At 37.9% G+C, this 22,551-nt stretch overlaps 1 protein-coding gene across 4 annotated transcripts in view; it reads right to left on the reverse strand.

Moving 5' to 3' along the window:
- Positions 1 to 22,551, reverse strand: part of ZNF654 (zinc finger protein 654) — a 132,226-nt gene that overhangs the window by 25,722 nt on the left and 83,953 nt on the right. For all 4 annotated transcript variants that reach the window (XM_023726629.1, XM_023726628.1, XM_023726627.1 and 1 more), the window contains one exon: positions 14,598 to 14,679. In XM_023726629.1, coding sequence (XP_023582397.1) covers positions 14,598 to 14,679 — 82 coding nt within the window. The remainder of the gene's footprint in view (positions 1 to 14,597; positions 14,680 to 22,551) is intronic.

Here is a 22,551-nt window from a genome sequence, read left to right on the forward strand (position 1 = left end):
ACAATGTACATCTCAATGACTCTGATATGCTTTCAGAGCTAGTTTCACAAGGTTAATCCTATAATTAACTTTGAAGGCATTACATGCCTACTCTTGACAACACTAGATTGCAAGATGCTCAGAATATATCCATTTTTTGTTTATGTCTGGATACTATGTGTGTATAACTATCAAAGCACAATTCTTACTACCCTCTCTTGAGGTAACTTCTGTTCTATGTGTGTCAGGGTATATTGGACTTTCTAAGATATGCAACTTACTGATGCCTGAAAGTCTTGTCTTTCTGAAGCTTGTTCTTGGCTCCTTGAGCTTAAGTGTTTCAAATTTATTAATCATAAATTTTATGTTTGAAATAACTCTTGCTTTTATCTCTTGAGAATGATTATACAAGTTCAACACCTGAATTGAAGTATGGTGTTCATCTTTCTCAAACAGAAAATTATTTAAAAAACATAAAATGAAAACATTTCTAAGGTAGTAATACACAAGAATTATTAATCGGGAGTAACAATTTCAAATAGATAAATGCACACAGAAAAATATCAAAACTTTACCTACTTCAACAAATGATTTATCCAAGGAGTACAATCCTTCACAAAATAAAACCCAACCAAACCCACTACTACTGAGTCAATTTCAACTCATAGTGACCCTACAGGACAGAATAGAACTGCCCCATAAGGTTTCCAAAGCTGTAAATCTTTACAGAAGCAGACTGCCACAACTTTCTCCCTCGGAGCAGCTTGTGGGTTCAAACCACCGGCCTTCTGGTTAGCAGCCAAACACTAACTACTGCACCACCAGGGCTCCTATCTTTACAAAATAAGATTTATAAATCTGAAACTTTAATTTTAACATTAATCCTTTTTACTCCCAGTGCCAAATATGTGGTATACTGTTAAGTATGTTTCTTTAATAGATAGTGAAATCTTTCCCCTTATTTTTCTCAACATTTATTTCAATTTTCCTTTTTTCTACACATTGTCAAAGTAGAATCTCCAAGTAAATATTTCATGTTTTCATCCCACAAGTACTTTTACTGATGTCTGTCCTCCATCTTAGTGTACATGGTGGTAACCAATGGACTATGAGGTAAACAGTTTTAGACAACATGCTGTTTTTAAAAGTTCAGCAAGGATAATACATCTTTGAAAGGGATTTTTAAAAGATTTAAGGACTAACTAGAAATCAGATAGAAATGACTATGGACTTATTTATTCTTCATTCATGTTGGAAAACATCTGTATCACTACTAAGGGGGTAAGACTACTAAGTGTTGGAGGCACAGAGATGAAAGTCAGATTCTGCCTGCCAGATCTAACAGTCTAGTAAGAGAGACTATCCTAAACCATAGACAGAATAGTAAGGAGATTAGTGCTTTGGTAACAGTGGAGGCTGAGGTGGAAGTAGGGGGCTGAGGTGGAAGTCATATACAGTCAAAACGGAGTTAAGCAGAAACAGGAGAAAACCTCTATTTGAAAGAAAATATGGTAAAACAATTTTGAAATTGCTCTTCACAACATACGTACCTTGTTATTAAGCTGATATGGTTGTATTCTTTAAAAGCCTTTTAACTGGCACGGCACAGGTTGTTTTGAGTACCAAAACTAGGACTTTGCCAAATTAAGTCTTTGGAAAACTTATTCCAAATACTTTAGGGAAGAGCCAGGTGTAGGTTTTGAGAAGGTTTTAGTGAAAAGTCAGTAGTTCAGACTTTTTCATATTCGGTAAAAATAATCAAATCTGGGAGGTTTGCTGTTTATGTAAGTACACATTTTCTTAAGGAAGAGATCAATACTTGCCCCAGTAAAACACGCAGGCATAGGACTTTTATTTAAACTCCTCTCTTTTGACTGGTTCTTTTACTTTTGATTGTTTCTTGCTCGTCTCTTATGAAACTAACTACAATAAGAGAGCCTTGGCCCTCTTCTTGCTTGGGAGGTGATGTTCTCCACACCTCTTCCCACTCCCTTCCCTACTCACCCCAATCAAGGCCAAGTCAGATAAAAAATATGGTGGAGACTCAGGCCTACTTCTAGTCTGTACAAAAAAAAGTCTTTGTGACTTATACATTGACCCCAAGGGCTGGGGATAGAGAGTTGTCTCTCAAGTCAGGGCAAGTTCATTAAAAAATTTACAGAGCTCAAGCTGTAAGATTTTAGATTACTGCTGACATTTTGGTCACTAACCTCAAGGTCTCTTGCTCTCTCTCATTTAAAAAAAAAAAAAACCCACAAATTTCAAATTTATAACATCTAAGTTTTTCCCTTGATTTATAAAAATAACTCATGTTCTTGGTTTTTTTTAAAAAAGAGGAAAATAACAGATATAGATTCATGAATCTAACCATCTGTTGGGCATCTGTACGTGGATGTTCCAAAGACACTTAAAACTCAGTGTCTCTAGTTTGCTAACCCCTTCAATCGCTGTCCTAGTGGATCGCATCACTGTATGTGGTTACTTCAGCATAGATGCCAAAGACCATACTTGATTTCTCCCTATCATCTTTTTTTTTAGTAATATTTTATTGTGTTTTAGGTGAAAGTTTACGCAGCAAATTAGGTTCCCCTTTAACAATTTTTATACTAATTGTTCTGTGCCATTGGTTACAATTTTTACAGTGTTAGCATTCTCATTTCCCTTCTGTTTGTTCTGTTTCCATTGATCTAGCTTCCCTTGCCCTCCTTGTCTTCTCATTGCTTTTGGGTAAATGTTAACCATTTGCTCTTATATAGTTAATTATTTAAGGGAGAACATTACTCACAGGTCATGTTTATTTTATAAGTCAACCAATTATTTGACTAAAAGATGAGCTGCAGAAATAGCTTCAATTCTAAGTTCAAAGGGTATCTTAGAGCGATAGTCTCAAGGGTTCCTCTATACTCTCTATTAGTCTAGTAGGTCTGGCCTTTTTTAGGAATTTGAGTTTTGTTCTACGTTTTTCTCCCATTCTATCCTAGACCTTCTGTTCTGTCCCTGGTCACAATGGTTGGTAGAGGCAGCATGGAACCATGTAGTTCTTCTGATCTCAGGTTAGAAGAGGTTGTGGATTGTGTGCGCTATTAGTCCTGTGGACTAGTTTCTTCTTTGAGCCTTTGAATTCCTTCATTCTCTTTTGCTCCATACGAGTAGACACCAATAGTTGTATCTTAGATGGCCTCTCACAAGCTTTTAAGACCCCAGATGCTACTCACCACACTAGGATGTTGAACATTATCTTTGTAAACTATGTTACGCCAATTGACTATGTTGTCCCCAAGACTATGGTTCCAAGCCTTCTGACCCACTAAACTAATCCCGCAGATTGTCTGGATATGTCTAGAAAGTCTCCGTAATAAATGTGTCCCCTATGTGGATTATTATATATGTGGATATATATGCAGTATATACAAACGTGTATACATATGCCTACAGATACACCTATACATGCAAGTGCGTTCACCCATATATGCATTCCTATACACATATATGCATCCATAGCTACCTACATAAACACACACATTTTTTGGTTGTTTTTACTGTTGCTGCAAAATTATGTATGTTAAAGCATTTACTGAAATTGTCCTTTTTCTCGTGTACTTCTTAGTGTCTTCATTTACCTTAGTTACCATATTTAGACTGCCTTTCCCATCACCAAAAGTAACAAGGGTCTACTATCTAGAAAGTGATTCCCCATCCCTCTCCCTCTCATCCCTGGTAACCATCAAAGAACTTTGCTTTCTGTGTGTATATCTATTCTTGACTTTTTATAACAGTGGGACCATACAATATTTGACTTTTTGTGATTGACTTATTTCACTCAGCACAATGTCCTCCAGATTCATCCATGTTATAAGATTTTTCATGGATTCCTCATTATTCTTTACAGTTGTGTACTATTCCATTTTATGTGTGTACCACAATCTGTTTGCCTATTCATCCGCTGATGGGCACTTAGGTTGTCTGCATCTTTTTGCTATTGTGAATAATACTGCAATGAACAGAGGTGTGCTATGTCTATTCATGTCACTGCTCTTATCTCTAGGAGGTATCTCTAGAGTTGAATTGCTGGATCCTACATTATTTCTATTCTTAGCTTTTGAGGAAACATCATACTATTTTCCATAGCAGCTGTACCATTTTAAAATCCCACCAGCAATGTATAGGAGTTCCAACCCCCCACAACCTCACCAACATTTGTTTTCTGTTTTTTTAATCACTGCCATTTTAGCAAGGGTTAGATGGTATCTCATTGTAGTTTTGATTTGCATCCCTCTAATGGCTATTGATCACGAGAATCTTTTCATATGTTTGTTAGCTGCCTGAATGTCCTTTTTGGTGAAGTGTCTGTTCATGTCCTTTGCTCATTTTTTGATTGGATTATTTGTCTTTTTGTTGTTGAGTTGTTGAAATTTTCTATATATTTTAGAGATTCTTTATCAGATATGTTGTTGCCAATGATGTTTTCTCAATCTGAACATTCTCTTTTTACTCTTAGTATTTTGATTAGCGTAAGTATTTTTTAGGAGGTCCCAGTTATCTTTTCTGTCATTTGTGCATTTTTAATTTTGTTTGATAGACAATTTATGCTGAAAATGAGGTCTCCTAGTTTTGATTCTATGTTATCTTCCAGAAACTTTATGTAGTTTTAGCTTCAACATTTAGGTCATTGATCCACTTTGAATTAGTTTTTGTGCATGGTGTGAGGTATGGAGACGGATTCATTTTTCTGCATATGGATATCCAGTTTTGCCAGCACTGTTTGTTAAAGAGACTGTTTCTTCTTCATTGAATAGAGACTTTGACCCTTTTTCAAAGATCAGCTGCCCATAAATGGATGGATTTACTTCTGGGTTCTCAATTCGATTCCACTGGTCTACGTGTCTGCATTGAACCCGTACCAGGCTGTTTTGATTACCCTGGTGGTATAGAACGTTTTCATATCAGGAAGTGTGAGGCTTCCTACTTTGTTCTTCTTCAATATTGCTTTAGCTTTTCGGGGACTCCTCCCTTTCCATATAAAGTTGGAGATTAGGTTTTCCATTTCATTGAAGAATGCTGTTGGTATTTGAATCAGGATCACATTATATATAGACTGCTTTTGGTAGTACTGACATTTTCACAATGTTAAGTCTTGCAATCCATGAGCATGGCATGTTTTTCCATTTATGTAGATCTCTTTTAGTTTCTTGCAGTAGTGTTTTATAGTTTTCCTTGTATGTATCTTTTATGTCCCTGGTTAGGTTTATTCCTAGGTATTATGTCTTTTGAGGGGATATTGAAAATGGTATTGATTTCTTGATTTCCTTTTCAGAAGTCGTCTCTATTAGTGTAAAGGAACCCAACTGATTTTTGTGTGCTGATCTTGTACCCTAACACTTTGCTGAGTCCTTCTATTAGTTCCATTAACTTTTTTATGGAGTCTCTGGGATTTTCTATATATAGGATCATGTCATCTGCGAATAAGGATGGTTTTACTTCTTCCTTTCCAATTTGGATATCCTTTATTTCCCTTTTTTGCCTTACTGCTCTAGCTAGGACTTCCAGTACAATACTGATTAAGAGTGGTGATAAAGGGCATCCTTGACTCGCTCCCATTTTCAAGGGGAATGCTCTCAATCTTTCTCCATTGAGAATAATACTGGCTGTTGGTTTTGCATATATGCCCTTAATCATGTTGAGGAATTTCTCTTCTATTCCTATTTTGCTGAGAAAAGGTGTTGGATTTTATCAAATGCCTTTTCTGTGTCAATAGAGATGATCATGTGATTATTTTTCTTTGTTTTATTTATGTGGTGAATTGTGTTGATTGATTTTCTAATGTTGAACCATTCCTGCATCTCTGGTATGAATCTGACTCGATCATGATGTATTATTTTTTTGATATGCTGTTGAATTCTGTTGGCTAGAATTTTGTTGAGAATTATTGCTTCTACATTCATGAGGAATATTGGTCTGTAATTTTCCGTTTTAGTGATGTCTTTGCCTGGCTTTAGTATCAGGGTTATGATGGCTTCATAGAATGAATTAGGGTATATTCCTTCCTTTTCTACGTTCTGGAATAGTTTGAGTAGAATCAGTGTCAACTATTCTCTGAATGTTTGGTAGACTTCTCCTGTGAAGCCGTCTGGACCAGGTGTTTTCTTTTTTCTTTTTTTTTTGGTTGTTGCTGGGAGTTTTTTTTAATGACCCCTTCACTTTCTTTTTTTGGTATGGACCTGTTAAAATTTTCTACCTCAATTGTGTCAGTTTAGGTTGGTAATGTGTTTCTAGAAATTTGTCCATTTCTTCTAGGTTTTCAAATTTGTTGGAGTACAATTATTCATAATATTTCATTATGATCCTTTTTATTTCAGTTGGTTCTAATGTAGTGTCACCCTCTCATTTCTTATTTTGGTTATTTGCCTCTTCTCATTTTTTTCCTTTGTCAATTTGGCCAGCGGTTTGTGAGTTTTATTGCTCCTCTCAAATTACCAACTTCTGGTCTTGTTGAGTCTGTTGTTTTTGTTTTCTATTTCATTTATTTCTGCTCTTAACTTTACTATTTCCTTTCTTCTGGTGACTGTGGACTTCTTGTGGTGGCTTTTCTATCTGTTCGAGTTGTAGGGTGAAGCTATTGATTTTGGCCCTTTCTTCTTTTCTGATGTGTGCATCCATTGCTGTAAATTCTCTTCTGAGCACTGCTTTTGCTTTCCCCAAAGGTTTTTTTGTATGTTGTGCCTTCATTCTTATTTGATTCTAAGAATTTTTTAATTTCATCTATTACCCAAAAGTTTTAAAGTCAGGTGTTATTCAGTTTCCATGTATTTAATTTTTTCCCTTAGACTTTGTTACTGATTTCTAGTTTTATAACATTATGATCAGAGAAGATTTCAGTATTTTTTAATTTACTGAGGCTTGCTTTGTGGCCCAAATTATGGTCTATTCTGGAGAATGACACGTGCAATGGAGAAGAATGTGTACTGTGCTGCTGTTGGGTGGTGTGTTCTGTACATGTCTAAGAGTTCTTGTTGGTTGACTGTGTTATTTAAGTCTTCTGTATCTTTAATGAGTTCCCTTCTAGTTAGTTGTTCTGTCCATCATCAAAAGCGGTATGTTAAAATCTCCAACTATTATTGTAGAACTGTTTCTCTTTACAATTCTGTTAAGAGTTTGTCCTGTGTATTTTGGAGCTGTCGTTAGGAATGTAAAATATTATGATCATGTCCTCTTGGTGGATTGACCGTTTAATCATTATATAATGCCCATCTTTGTCTCTTATAATGGATTTAGACTTAAAGTCTATTTTAACAGATATTATTATTGCTATTCCTGCTCTCTTTTAGTTATTGTATCCTTGATACATTTTTTTTCCATCTTTTTATTTTTAACCTATTTATGTCTTTGTGTCTAAGTTGTGTCTCTTGTAGGCAACATACCGAGTCATGCTGCCGCTTTCTGTCTCTTGAATGGTGCATTTAACCTATTTACATTCAGTGTGATTACTGATACATATGAATATACTGCTGTCATTTTGTTATGCTGTTTTTTGTTTTTTTGGTGGTATTGACAGTGTCTTAATTTTATGTGCTGACTTCTTTCGGTTCATCGATAGTCTTTTCATTTCCTTCATTGTTGATTTTGTTTTTACTGAGTCTATTTTCGTCTTTATTTTGGTGAGTATATTTATTAATTTTCTTTGTGGTTACTCTGAATTTTACCTTTATCTTCCTAAGTTTAAAACAGTCTGTTTTCTGCCCTTTTATTTTGCTCACTTGTTTCAGCCATCTTATCTTATTTCTTCATATGACTTGTTATTGTCTGCTGTCTCCAAGGCATTAAGGTGTTTATTTATGTATTTCTTTACCGATTATATGTATGTTTATTTTGTGCTGATTTTTTTGTTTTGTTTTGATGGATTCGGAGCTTTGTTTATTCTCTTTCTCTTTAGAATGTCTTTCTTCCCCTGTATTATTTTAATTGTTGTTTTGTGGTTCTAGTCTGTCTGTGACTTGGGTGGTATCTGTGGGCTGGGTGTGATTTCCTCTCACTAGTGGGTATGTTGGTTCTAACCCACATGTGAGTCTTCTGTGGTTAGTCTCGTATGGCTTCCCTTACTGGATTGAGTAGAAGTGGGAAAGCAGATTCCTTCCCTGATACTGGGTGACAAGTGTTGGGTGGTCAGGGTTCTTGCAGAGCCCTTGTGGGACCCTGGAGTCCTTTCAGGTTGGTGGTAGCAGTTTAGTGCATTTTCTGGAGGTCAGGGGAGGATGTCTCTGTATCCAGTGTGAGGGAAAGCTACCCAAAGGGACAGGGTAGGCCCAGTATGCATGCATGAAATGGCATCTCAGTAAGTGGTGGGGTATCAAGGTGTTTCAGTGCAAGTGCAGACGGCCTGCAGGAACTGTCTGGGTGTGGGATGTGTGATGTTGCAGCTGGGCTGACAGTGGATGAGGGCACTAAGATCTCCTGCTGCTTGTTTGGCAAAGGTGCAGATGGCACCTGTCATGTGACTGGTGTTACTGATGACGTGATGTGTCTGTCCAGCTGGTCACCGGAGCATGTTGTGCATGGAGGGTGTGGCATGGGAATGGGAAGAGCAGGCAGGAGCCTCTGGACACAGGTCCAACAGTGTGGGGATGCGTGCCATGGATCACTGGGTGGGGGTGGGGGGAATGAGGGAACACCCACACTGGTCACTGGGTTGTGGCGGGGGATAGAGGGGAATATGTTCCCCCGGTCTCTGACGTGGGCTCTAGGGCACTCCCCACAAAGTGCAGCCAGCAATCAAGGCCTAGCCCTGACTAAGTGCAAGGAGAGAGGAGCTGTCCAGAGTTTGGACAGGTGGGGGATCTCAAGCCGTTACTCCAAAGATCCTCCACTCCGCCAGCTAGCGCCACATGCCCAAATGATCAGAGCCCCTGCTGGTGAGTAGTTCTGACCCTATTTCCTGGTTCCCTCCCTGCTGCTCTATGGTCACCTGGATCCCTAGGGCTCTCACTCACCTTCCTGCACTTTCCCTCGTTAGATCCAGTTCATGTTCTCCTCACCCGCTTTGCTCTGGTTTTGTCTACACAGTACCTCTGTCTCCTACTGGGGATTTCCGTGAAGTTGCCTTCCAGTGCTCCTCACCTGGCAACGCTGCTCATTTTTTCTCAAGATGGCCATACTGTGGCGGTCCAGCTAGCAGGGCACCTATAGTGCATAAATCTCCTTGTTTGCTGTTTTCACTCAGTTTCTCCCCTTCGGTGTTCAATCTAATTCTTCATCCTTCCATTTGCTGTTCTGGCTTTCCAGACTGTCATCTGTATCTGTTTCACTTGGTTTCTCAGTTCTCTGCTGTAGGGGGGACAGCATGGCATGTGTGACTAAGCCACCATTTTGGGCCATCTTCTTCCCTATCTTCTTTACTTTTATCCAATCAATACTGTAATCTGAAATTTTAATTCCAGATTACTGTGTGTGTGTGCTTCTTTTACAAAATGCATTTTTTTCCAGAATTGTTTCTAATTAATAGAATGTTCATAATAACCATACTAACAACTGTTTACTAATTTTTTTTTTTGTTTCCTTAGCTCAGTCCTATTTATTTTTATTCTGTGATAGTCCTATTCTTAAATTCTTTGTTTTGATCATTTCTAAATCAGTTGGGATACTTCTTTGAGTATTTCTTTTCCTCATAAAAGAAATGTAATCAGTTTGTTTGCCAAGTATTTGAACTATTCATTTCTGTTGCCCTCTCTCAAGAACCATAAGACCTTGGATGCTGTATTATGAAATCATAACTTCTTTCCCTTGAAAAACTCCACAGACATTGTTTATTAATTCTAGCATTTGTTACTGTGGAGGAGAAGTTTGTTGTCAGCCTGATTTTATTTTTTTCTTTTTTGGGAATCCTGTTTGTTCTTACATGGGTCATGCCTTTGTAGGAACTTCTCTTTATCCTCAAATTGGAAACTGTTAACAAGATATAGCTTCCTTATAACTTGCTTTTTATTAATCTTGCACAATATCTAAGTCCTTCCTCACTTTACACAAACTAAACTATCCCCTTATTATTTCTTACATTATTCTTTCTATGCCATCCCGTGTTTTCTCCTTCTAGAGTTGCACAAATTGGCTCTATCTTCCACATCTCTGATTTTTTTTCTCATTATTTCTCTCTTATCTTTTTCTTTGACTTGAAAAATAATTTCTAGAGTTTGTTTTCTTCACTGATCTGGTTTGCTACAACTAATCTGCTGTTAACTGCCTCTACTTAAATTCTAATTTAGTAGTTTCACCTCTATACAGTATTTCATTTCCATATATTCTTTGGGGTTGTCCCTTCTTTACCATTTCTTTGATGAAAGAAACCTTGAACTCAACTTCACCAAGAACATACTTGATCTTTTTATTTTTAACTGTGTTTTTTTCCACATAGCTGGTGTTTATTCTCTTTGGTCATCTTTACAAACTGAACAGAGAACTGTTGTATTAGACGTTTAGAGGCGAATAGGTCCCTCTGAATCCTTCAAGCCCAGAGAGAGAAGGGAAAAGTTTACATTTACTACAGTTCAATTAGTTGGAACAGTGGCCCATGGGGGAGTAAAGAGAAAGTTGCACTGGGAGACAACCACATCTCCTCAAGACTTTCTTCCTTCTGGATACTGGGGTAGGCTGCATTTAGTTTGGGTAGTACCCCCATTCTCTAAATGTAGGTACTATTCTCATGCAGAGCCATATACCCCATTTTTAATGTGGGCATAACAGTCACATCGGAATTTCTGTTCTGTGGGCTCTGCTGCACACCTGGTACGCTTCTGAGAAACACTAACAAGAATGAGATTGGCCACCACACCATCTGCTATTTCCTTCAGCCCCTGTTGTGACAAACTGGGGGGGGTGGGGAGAGAGGTGGGTAGAGGGTGGGGATTATTACTGGATAGTACTGGGAAGATTCTCTCTCTCACTTCTCTATTTCATCACATTCACTCAAGCAAGTATTGTTTGCCTCATGTCTCAATCTGCTTTCATCCCGGAGCGTTTGGCATAAATAACACTTCTTACCTTCCAGCACTTATAATTAATTTTTCTCTCATTTTACATTCTTTTTCTCATTTTACTCGGAATCTAGAAGATTTAATCAAATTAATGAGTTTTGGGGACCCAGTGTATGAATTCAACCACAAGCCTGTGGCAAAGTTCACCAATTAACAGGTTAAAAATAACAATAATGGGCAGGTGCATCATATACAAAACGCATTATCTTCTTATGTTGAGGTAAAGAAAAATTATCAGAAGTCAAGATCTAAGAAAGTTTAGAAGCCAGTGAATGGAACATCTAGCTCTAAGAATGAAGTTTTAGAGACAAAATTATAGTCAGTGGATAAGAAGACAAAAATTTCTATCTGAACAGCTCATGTTGTAGGAGATCAGAAATTCATGGAAGAATGGAATAAGCTTAAGAGCTAGGTTTCGGTCTTTTAGGAAAAACAAAAATAGAAATCCAGGCAATCTGACTTCAGAGGCCAGACCCTTCACCAGACAGGCTACACTGCCTTCCTTAAGAAAAGTGACACAGACTGAGTGATGACTTTGTCGAGAGTGACACCAAGTGCTTTAATGATTTAATTCTTACAGCAATCCTGCAGCAGGTACAATAACTGTCCCCATTTTACAAATAAGGACACTGACCTAGAAATTATATAACTTGACCAAGATGACAACTAGTGAGTGGCAAAGTGGAGATACTCACAGCTGAAAAATGGGGGTAAAAACAAGGAAGTTAATCTAAATACAGCAAAGGGAATGTTAGTCCCTTGCTATTCAAAGGGTGGTCCAGAGACCAATATCTTTAACATCACCTTGGATCTGTTAGAAAAGCAGGCCCCACCTCAGAATTAGTGAGTTATAATCTGCATTTTAACAAGATCTTTATGTCCATTAAAGTATGAGCAGCAATGAGTTTGTCCTCTTTATAGCAGAGGAGAAACAGCACCCTCTTAAGCTGGTATAAAGCTGTATGAAAGATGTATAGAAATGAACCATGTGTGGCAATAGGGCTTGCACTAGTAGAAAAAAAAATCAAAATATTCAAAAATATTTCAGAACGTGATACTGGAATTGTCACTGGATTATCAAAGGCTAGTCAAAAGCCTGAATAATTCAAAAGCTGAGCAAATGCAAGGTTTGAGAGGTATACATGATGGATATAGCCCTTCCTGGGTTCCTAAGGGCACAGGCTAGGAAGCCCCCAACAACAGTAGCTCAGTTCAAAAAATGGAGGATTCTCCAGGTGAAGATAAAATGGGAGAAAAAGGTGAAACTTCACCTAGGTGGTAGGAGTTAAGAGGCTCAAGGAATTTTAGAGGAAGGGGAAACCCCAGCAACAAAATGACAGAAAATGACAGCAGAGGGATTTAAAAAAAAAAAACAGGTTTAGAATTCAGCCAGGATTAAATATATTCAGAGGATACAGCAGGAGAGAGAAAAGGGTACAAAACCACAAACTGTCCCTTAGAGAAATAACTATTTTGATAACTGCAGGAAACTCTGCTCACGAGACAAATAGTAGAGGATATATCCCTTTATAAATATTATGCTTTTATAACACCTAAAAAGAGGAGTAAAATACTGTCTCTCAACTACTCTAAACACTTCAGTTGTTTCCCACTATCGGTGCTGAACTGACAGCTCCATAAGGCATTTTTTGACCATCCCATTTAAAACTGAAATCTTCTCAACGCCAGCACTCTCTATCCTTCTTCCCAGCTTTATGTTTCTCTTTGGCATTTGCCGCTTTATAAAATATTCTAATGTGTATAGTTTTGGTTTACTGTTTTTCTGTCCCTACACAGTAGCAGGGTTTCCTTCTTTTTTCCGAGAGCTTAGTCTGTAGCTTAGCAGGTATTCAACAAATATTTTCTAAGTTCAGAAAAGACTGCTAAGAACACAAGTGTCAAAGAGGAAATGGAATACAAAATTAAGTTCTGAATACTTAATAAAACTCTAAAGTGTAAGCTCTGTGAGAGTAGGTATTTTTACCTCTTGCTGAATGTAAGAATGGATAAAGTAGAATGTTCATTATAATGTACCTAATTTCACTAATTCTAAGATGCATTTTTTTCATATTTTTACACCTCTGAAGACTTGTATTCAGTGCCATCTTAGAATTCATGTGGTCATGACATAGTTTTCTCATTGTGACATCACAACGATGATGTCATTGTGACATCAAAAAGGACAACATGAAAATTTGCAAAAGGTATATCAGTGGCTCAAAAGAAGGCCCAAGAGACACTAGTGAAGGAAAAAAAAAAAACAACTCGTTGCCATCAAGTCAATTCCGACTCATAATGACCCTGTAAGACAGAGTAGAACTGCCCCACACGGTTTCCAAGGAATGGCTGGTGGATTCAAACTGCCAACCTTTTGGTTAGCAGCCAAATGCTAACCACCACCTGCTGCACCACCAAGGCTCCAGAGACACTAGTAGAGCACTCTTTTAGCCTTTGGAAATCAAGAGTCAGAAGGTGGCTAGGTCAACATAACTGTAAAGCCAGCTTTAAAGCCAGCATCAATGACTTTTAGTTCTTTTATGACTTCTTTTAGGGAATGCTACATCACTAACACTTTTGATGGCACTAAAGACAAAACACTGTAGAAAAATAATGGGCCTCAATACCGAGTGGAAAAGCAATTCAGGAGCCAGATTTTGAATGTGAAGAAGTTTTAGATATATCTTAGCCAATTAATTTTGCTTACGATTTTCCTTTTTTTTTTTTAATGTATGCACCAGAGTGATATATCATAAAAATCTTTTAAGTCTAGGAGCTCTCTTTCAATAAACATGAAATAAAAATTCTGAGTGAGAGAAAGCACTGCATGACTTTGCTGTTACTCTGATCTTCTGGTGGACAATACTGTTTGGCCGTAAGCCTTTCTTTTAAATCCACAGGCATCAATGTAAAATATTTTGTCTGAACACTGTACCCCTAAAGAGAGATCAAAATATGTCTTCCTTTATTCCACTCCATAGGAAAAGAAGTGCTGAGGAAATAATGCTAAGGATACATTAGTGAGCCACAGTACACTAGGTGTAGCTCCCATGTAAATCGTAAAAAGATCAAATGTTCTTGCATCTACAGGTGAGATCTTGGATCTTCTGTCATTCCCTTCTGGATTTACTCTCTTCTCTCATATACCAGGTACAACAAAACGCTTCTTCCTCCTGACTTGTGAAGGATATTGTGAGAAGAGAAAATCAGGGTCTAAAGAAGAGAAAAAGTAGCATGGGACAGACATCCTGCTTCTGATCGAGGCAAAAAGAGTTCTTTTATACCAGAGCTAAGTTTACATGAGGCTTTGCAATCAAAATCTATAGGAATAAAAAGTGAATATTTACCCAGGATGTGCTTAGGAATCTACAAGGGTGGTGTTACTAGGTTCTGGTCTAGAAAATGTGGATTTGGAATTACAGCTTTGAACTGCTTAGAAATAAACAGCTAAAAATTAAAGTACTTTCTTTTTCCACCTAAGCATTGTCACTTTAGCAACCATAAAAACATGTGCTACAAATAACCAACATACTATTTTTAGGGGGAGAATAAAGGCCTATTTTAAATATAGACAAAATGTAATGTAGTAAACTGTTTTACCTGGAATGATCCAAGAATGTCCTTTAAAGGCTCTTCATAAAACTCATCTCTTCCAAAGAACAACAGCAACTCAAAGAAACTCCTAGAAAGAATAGATGAATGATAACTTTTCATTGCTCCTTTGAATTTTTGCCCCCCTATTTAGAGATTCTCAAGAGATAATAGCCATGTAATATTAATAGAAATATTTGGTCTAAAAAAGTGTATTAATCATTTAGGATTCATTCAGAAAATGTTAAATCATTTTAGTAAAATTTTAATAGAAGTATTAGGAAAATACAAAGAAATACATCTAAGTTCCAGAACTATAGAATGAAAAATTATGACATTACTCATGCCTACCAATGTCTACAATACAATACAATTCAACGGTATTTAAAAAAAAAAAAACAAACATGTTGCTGTCGAGTCGATTCTGACTCATAGCGACCCTATGGGACAGAGTAGAATTGCCCCATATAGTTTCCAAGGAGCGCCTGCTGGATTAGAACTGCTGACCTTTTGGTTAGCAGCTGTAGTTCTTAACCACTACGCCACCAGGGTTTCCTTCAGTGATGTACAAGGTGGCAAAACGGTGGCTATACATGTCAGAGATGATCTACAATGTGCACATAGTCCAGCTTCACTCTAGTACAATGAAAATCCAAAATCTAATTTTTTCCAGAGGACATAAGGGATGGATAAAACTGACAGAAAAAAAATGTGAGTTAATGAACCACCATGAAACTCTCAGTCAGCATACACATTATAGCATATACCAACTATAATAAATAACACATGGGTCCTCAAACTCTAGCCTTACCTTCATTATGCCACTCATAAGAGGAATGCCCAAATTCTGTGGTTCTTCCTTTTTAAATAAATTATTTGGAAAGTATTGTTACTAACTACTTTCTATGCCTTTAATAATTCTCAAGTCCATACAGGAAGAAATAGTATTTCCTAATCATGAACATGGAAAAGTATTTAATGTTATTTAACAATCAGATAAAGTAGCATGAATAAATCCCTCAAAATCCTAAATTTTAATTTATCTAGCAGATATTTGGCTAGGAATACCTAAAGTTGTATTTTTTATAGTTATTGCCTTTTGTCAAAATAAATCACTAATAAAAACTGAAAATCTTTTAAATGTAACCTATAAGAATGTATAGTTTTTAAAAACGGAACATATAAAGGACCTTTCTAAGTATTACACAATAAGCATATGCCTTAAACTCATATTTTATAAATCTGACTATTTAAAATACAGGAAAAAACAGATCTGTCTGTCAGTCTCTCATACTGTGGTAGCTTGTGTGTTGCTGTGATGCTGGAAGCGATGCCACTGGTATTTCAAATACCAGCAGGGTCACCCATGGTGGACAGGTTTCAGCTGACCTTCCAGACTAAGACAGACTAGAAAGAAGGACCTGACAGTCTACACCTGAAAAAAACTAGCTAGTGAAAAACTTATGAATAGCAGCAGAACATTGATATAGTGCTAGAAGATGAGCCCAGGGTTGGAAGGCACTCAAAATGCGAATGGGGAAGAGATGCTTCCTCAAAGTAGAGTTGACCTTAATGACATGGATGGAGTCAAGCTTTCGGAACCTTCATTTGCTGATGTGGCACAACTCGAAATGAGAAGAAACACCTGCAAGCATCCATTAATAACAGGAATGTGGAATGTATCTAGGAAAATTGGGAATCATCAAAAATGAAACAGAACACATAAACATCGATATCCTAAGCATTAGTGAGCTGAAATGTATTGGTATTGGCCATTACGAATCAGACAAACATGGTCTACTATGCCAGGAATTACAAATTGAAGAAGAATGGCACTGCATTCATCATCAAAAAGAACATTTCAAGATCTAGCCTGAAGTACAGTGCTGTCAGTGATAGGATAATATCCATACGCCTACAAGGAAGACCAGTTAATATGACTATTATTCAAATTTACGTACCAACCACTAAGGCCAAAGATGAGGAAACTGAAATTTTTTACCAACTTCTGCAGTCAGAAATTGATCAAACATGCAATCAAGATGCATCGATAATCACTGGTGACTGGAATGTCAACACTGGAAAAGAAGGACTGGTAGTTGGAAAATACGGCCTTGGTGATAGAAATGACGCCAGAGATTACATGACAGAATTCTGCAAGGCCAAGGACAACATTTCAAATACCTTTCTTCACCAACATAAATGGTGACTATACACGTGGACCTCGCCAGATGGAATACACAGGAATGTAATCAACTACATCTGTGGAAAGAGATGATGAAGAAGCTCAATATCAGTCAGAACAAGGCCAGGGGCCGACTGTGGGGCAGACCACCAGTTGCTCATATGCAAGTTCAAGGTGAAGCTGAAGAAAATGAGAAGTCCACAAGAGCTTGAGCATATCCCACCTGAACTTAGAAACCATCTTGAGAATAGATTTGACACACTGAACACTAATGACCGAAGAACAGACAAGTTATGGAATGACATCAAGGACATCATACACGAAGAAAGCAAGAGGACATTAAAAAGACAGGAAAGAAAGAAAAGACCAATATGGATGTCAGAAGAGACTCTGAAACTTGCTCTTGAACATAGAGTAGCTAAAGCGAAAGGAAGAAATGATGAAGTAAAAGAGCTGAACAGAAGATTCCAAAGGGTGGCTCAAGAAGACAAAATAAAGTATTATAATGAAATGTGCAACGACCTGGACTTAGAAAACCAAAAGGGAAGAACACACATGGCATTTCTCAAGCTGAAAGAACTGAAGAAAAATTCAAGCCCAAGTTACAATATTGAAGGATTCTATGGGGAAAATATTAAATGACACAGGAAGCATCAAAGAAAGACTGAAGGAATACAGAGTCACTGTACCAAAAACAACTGGTCAACTTTCAACCATTTCAGGATCAAGAACCGATGGTACTGAAGGAAGAAGTTCAAGCGGCACTGAAGCATTGGCAAAAAAAAAAAAAAGGCTCCAGGAATTGACCGAATACCAACTGAGATGTTTCAATGTACAGATGCAGCACTGTAGGTGCTCGCTCATCTATGTCAAGAAATTTGGAAGACAGCTAATTGGCCGACGGGAAGAGATCCATATCTGTACCCATTCCAAAGAAAGGTGATCCAACAGAATACAGAAATTATCGAACAGTATCATTAATATCATACACAAGTAAAACTTTGCTGAAATCATTTAAAAGCATTGCAGCATTACATCGAAAGGAACTGCCAGAAATTCAAGTTGGAATCAGAATACGACATGGAACAACAGATATCACTGCTGATGTCAGACAGATCTTGGCTAAAAGCAGAGAATACCAGAAAGATATTTACCTGTGTTTTACTGACTATGCAAAGACATTTAATTTGACTGTGTGGATCATAAAAAATTATGGATAACACTGCAAAGACTGGGAATCCCAAGAGGCGGAGCCAAGATGGCAGAGTAGTCAGACAGCTTCCTATATCCCTCTTACGACAAAGACCTGGAAAAACAAGTGATTTGATTGTATATGAATATCTAGCAGCCCTGAACAAGGCAAAGTTGAGGAATTGGACTGAGTGGCAGGCAGAGAGGGAGACAGTTCGGAAGAAGCGTGGAGCGCCAGACCAGCGGCGGGAGCCGCAGCTCTTCAGCCCCGACCGGCACCGGGTGTGCAGTGAAGCAGGCATACAGCTCTGCCTGCGCACTCGGGAGGCAGTTTCCACATCAAGAGAGATCCAGCAGCATAGATTCTGCTTGGACACTCCAAACCAGTGAAAACGAGCTCCCAAGTGGCTAAAGATAAGTACATGCGTGTGGCCTTTCGTGGGGATTTAAAAAAAAAAAAAAAACCCATCTGGGAAAAACCTCTCTCCCTTTTACCTCTTCCCTCCCTGCTCTGCACGGGTCCAGCCGGCTTCTGAAGTCTCTGAGTCCCCTAGGCCGGAAGTAGATAGCATAAGGCACCCTGACCCATTCTCCTGGCCTTGGAGAGGGATCAAATTCACAAGGTAAAAATAAGCTACTGGCTCCCCTAAGCCAGGAACTCAGGGTTGGCACATCTCCTTTGCTAGGCACAGGCATAAGGGGTCCGCAGACTTCGAGTGCCTTCCACCCATGTATAGACTTGTACAGACACATCTCAACAGCATGAACCCTCATTACCACAGTACAACAGGGGAAACACCTGAAGTCTAACTTCAACTGTTTCAGCTATGAAGTGGCAGATTTGTGGTGCTTGATACAGCCCTGCCCTCTACGCAGGCACCGTTACTGGTCAGAATCAGGGGCTTCAGAACTGGTGACTCCACCTATGCCCCCTAATCACCTGCTACAGGGGTCCAAGAAAAAGTGGTGCCCCCGAGTCTTTACAGCCAAAATATTAGGGTGCTCATGCTCCAGCTGCAAAACTCGCCGACGTACTTGCAATAGGGAATAGGGACACGCTTTCATTTCAGGCACACAGGCAGCCGTCAGCCCCCTACCTTGCTTAGTGCGTGACCCCCTACTGCAACCAGATACATGTGCCTACACCAATCACCCATGCCTCTCTAAGACTATAAGGGAGAGCCTGCACCACACACTTGGTGACTGACTGCCTGGACACCTGAGCTGAATCCATACAGGAAAATTTAACGGACTCCTGCGTACACTATACTTAGTTACGGAACTAACTACCCGGTGACAGGACGCTAGAGCTTCAAAGGTGCCAATAAACTAGCACAAACAAGCACCTATCTGGGCATATCAAAATAAAATAAAACAGGAAGCTACGAAACACTAAACAAATATAAAATAAAATTATAATAATTTATTGATGGCTCGGAGACAACAGTCAATACCAAACCACATGAAGAAGTAGTCCATGATGGCTTCAGCAAGCTCCCAAATGAAGAATCAATAAATTCATTGAAGGAAGAGAACTTCTTGGAATTACCAGCGGCAAAATACAAAAGATTAATATACAAAACTCTTTTAGAAATTAGAAAAGAAATTCATCAAAACATAGACAGCCAAAGAACACACAAAGTAGTAGCAGAACTTCAAAAAGCTATTCAAGAACAAAATAACAAATTTAATAGGCTGCAAGAATCCATAGAAAGACAGCAATCAGAAATCCAGAAGATTAACAATAAAATTTCAGAACTAGACAACTCAATAGAAAGTCATAGGAGCCGAACTGAGGCAGCAGAAGTCAGAATAAGTGAGACTGAAGATAAAGCACTTGACGCCAACTTACTGGAAGAAAAATCAGATAAAAGAATTCAAAAGAATGAAGAACTCTAAGAGTTATGTGGGACTCTATCAAGGAAATAACCTACGAGTGATTAGAGTACCAGAACGGGGGGGATAACAGAAAATACAGAGAAAACCGTTGAAGATTTGTTGACAGAAAACTTTCCTGATATCATGAAAGATGAGAAGATATCTATCCAAGATGCTCATCGACCCCACATAAGATAGAGCCCAAAAGAAAGTCACCAAGACATATTATAATCAAACTTGTCAAAACCAAAGATAGAGAGAATTTTAAGAGTGGCTAGGGATAAACAAAAAGTCATCTACAAAGGAGAGTCAATTAGAATAAGCTCGGACTATTCAGCAGAAACCATGCAGGCAAGAAGGCAATGGGATGACATATATAAAGCCTTGAAGGAAAACAACTGCCAACGAAGAATTACATATCCAGCAAAACTGTCTCTCAAATATGATGGCGAAATTAGGGCATTTCCAGATAAACAGAAATTTAGGGAATTTGCAAAAACCAAACCAAAATTACAAGAAATACTAAAGGTAGTCCTCCGGTTAGAAAATCGATAACATCAGGTAACAGTGCAAGACTAGAACACAGGACAGAGTAACCAAACATTGACTCAGATAGGGAAGTCGAAAATACATCAAAGCCAAAACACTGAAAATAGGGAAACAGAGATATCAACATGTAAGAAAGGGCAACATTAAAACAAAAAAGAGGGACTTAAAAAATGCAAACATAGATTTTTCATATGGAGGAGACATCAAGGCAATATAAAGAAACCAAAGACTGGTATAAACTTAGCAAAATAGGGGTAAATATTAAGGTTACCACAAACGAAACTAACAATCCTACAAATCAAAATAAAAAACTAGAAAAATATAAAGACTCAGCGAACACAGAATCAACTACAATGAAAAAGATGAAAAAAAAAAAAAACGACTCAGCACAGAAAATTAAGGGGAACAAAGAAACTGTGAACAACACACAAAGAGAGACATCAGGATGACAGCACTAAACACATACCTATCAATAATTATCCTGAATGTAAACAGAGTCAATGCACCAATAAAGAGAGAGTGCCAGATTGGATAAAAAAGCATGATCCGTTTATATGCTGCCTACAAGAGACGCACATGAGACTTAAAGACACAAACATGCTAAAACACAAAGGACGGAAAAAAATATATCAAGCAAACAACACTCAAAAAAGAGCAGGAGTGGCAATATTAATCTCTGAAAAAAGACACTTTAAAATCCACCACAAAAGATAAAGAAGGGCACTGTGTAATGATTAAAGGGTCAATACACCAGGGGGACATAACTATAATAAATATTTACGCACCCGACGACAGTGCTCCCAAATACATAAAACAAACTCTAACAGCAGTGAAAAGAGAGAGAGACAGCTCCACAATAGTAGGAGGAGACTTCAACACACCGCTTTCGGTGAAGAACAGAACATCCAGGAAGAAGCTCAACAAAGACACGGAAGAGCTAAATGCTACAATCAACCAACTTGATCTCACAGATATATACTGAACACTGCACCCAACAGCAGCCAAGTATACTTTCTTTTCCAATGCACATGGAACATTCTCCCAAACAGACCACATATTAGGCCATAAAGCAAGCCTTAACAAAATCCAAAACATCGAAATATTACAAAACATCTTTTCTGACCATAAAGCCATAAAGTAGAAGTCAACAACACAAAAAGCAAGAAAACAAATCAAACACATGGAAACTGAACAATACCTTGCTCAAAAACTACTGGGTTACAGAAAAAATTAAGGATGGAATAAAGAAATTCACAGAATCAAACAAGAATGAAAACACATCCTAACAGAACCTTTGGGACACAGCAAAAGCAGTGCTAAGAGGTCGGATCATAGCAATAAATGCACACATCCAAACAGAAGAAAGGGCCATAATCAAAACATTAACCCTACAACTGGAACAAACAGAAAGAGAGCAGCAAAAGCCCACAGGTGCCAGAAGGAAGGAAATAATAAGAATTAGAGGAGAATTAAATGAAATAGAGAATAGAAAAACAATTGAAAGAGTTAACAAGTCCAAAAGCTGGTTCTTTGAAAACATCAACAAAATCGTTAAACCGTTGGCCAAACTGACAAAACAAAAACAGGAGAGGAAGCAGATAACCCATATAAGAAATGAGATGGGTGATATCACAACAGATCCAACTTAAATTAAAAGAATCATAACAGAATACTATCAACAACTGTACTCTGGCAAATTTGAAAACCTAGACGAAATGTACAAATTTCTAGAAACTCACTGCCTACCTAAACTAACACAAACAGAGGTAAAACAACTAAATAAACCCATAACAAAAGAAGAGACTGAAAAGGTTATTAAAAAACTCCCAATAAAAAAAAAGCCTTGGCCCGCATGGCTTCACTGGAGAATTCTACCAAAATGGCAGAGAAGAGATAATACCACTTCTACTAAAGGTATTTCAGAGCATAGAAAAGGATAGAATACTCGCAAACTCACTCTATGAATCCAGCATAACCCTGATACCAAAACCAGGTAAAGACACCACAAAAAAAGAAAATTACACACCAATATCCTTCATGAACACTGACACAAAAATCTTCAACAGAATTCAGCAACATATCAAAAAAATAATTCACCATGATCAAGTGGGATTTATACCAGGTATCCAGGGATGGTTCAACATTAGAAAAACAATCAAT

This window comes from Trichechus manatus, unplaced genomic scaffold, assembly GCF_000243295.1.
Source record: "Trichechus manatus latirostris isolate Lorelei unplaced genomic scaffold, TriManLat1.0 scaffold00012, whole genome shotgun sequence".
Taxonomy (NCBI): Eukaryota; Metazoa; Chordata; class Mammalia; order Sirenia; family Trichechidae; genus Trichechus; species Trichechus manatus.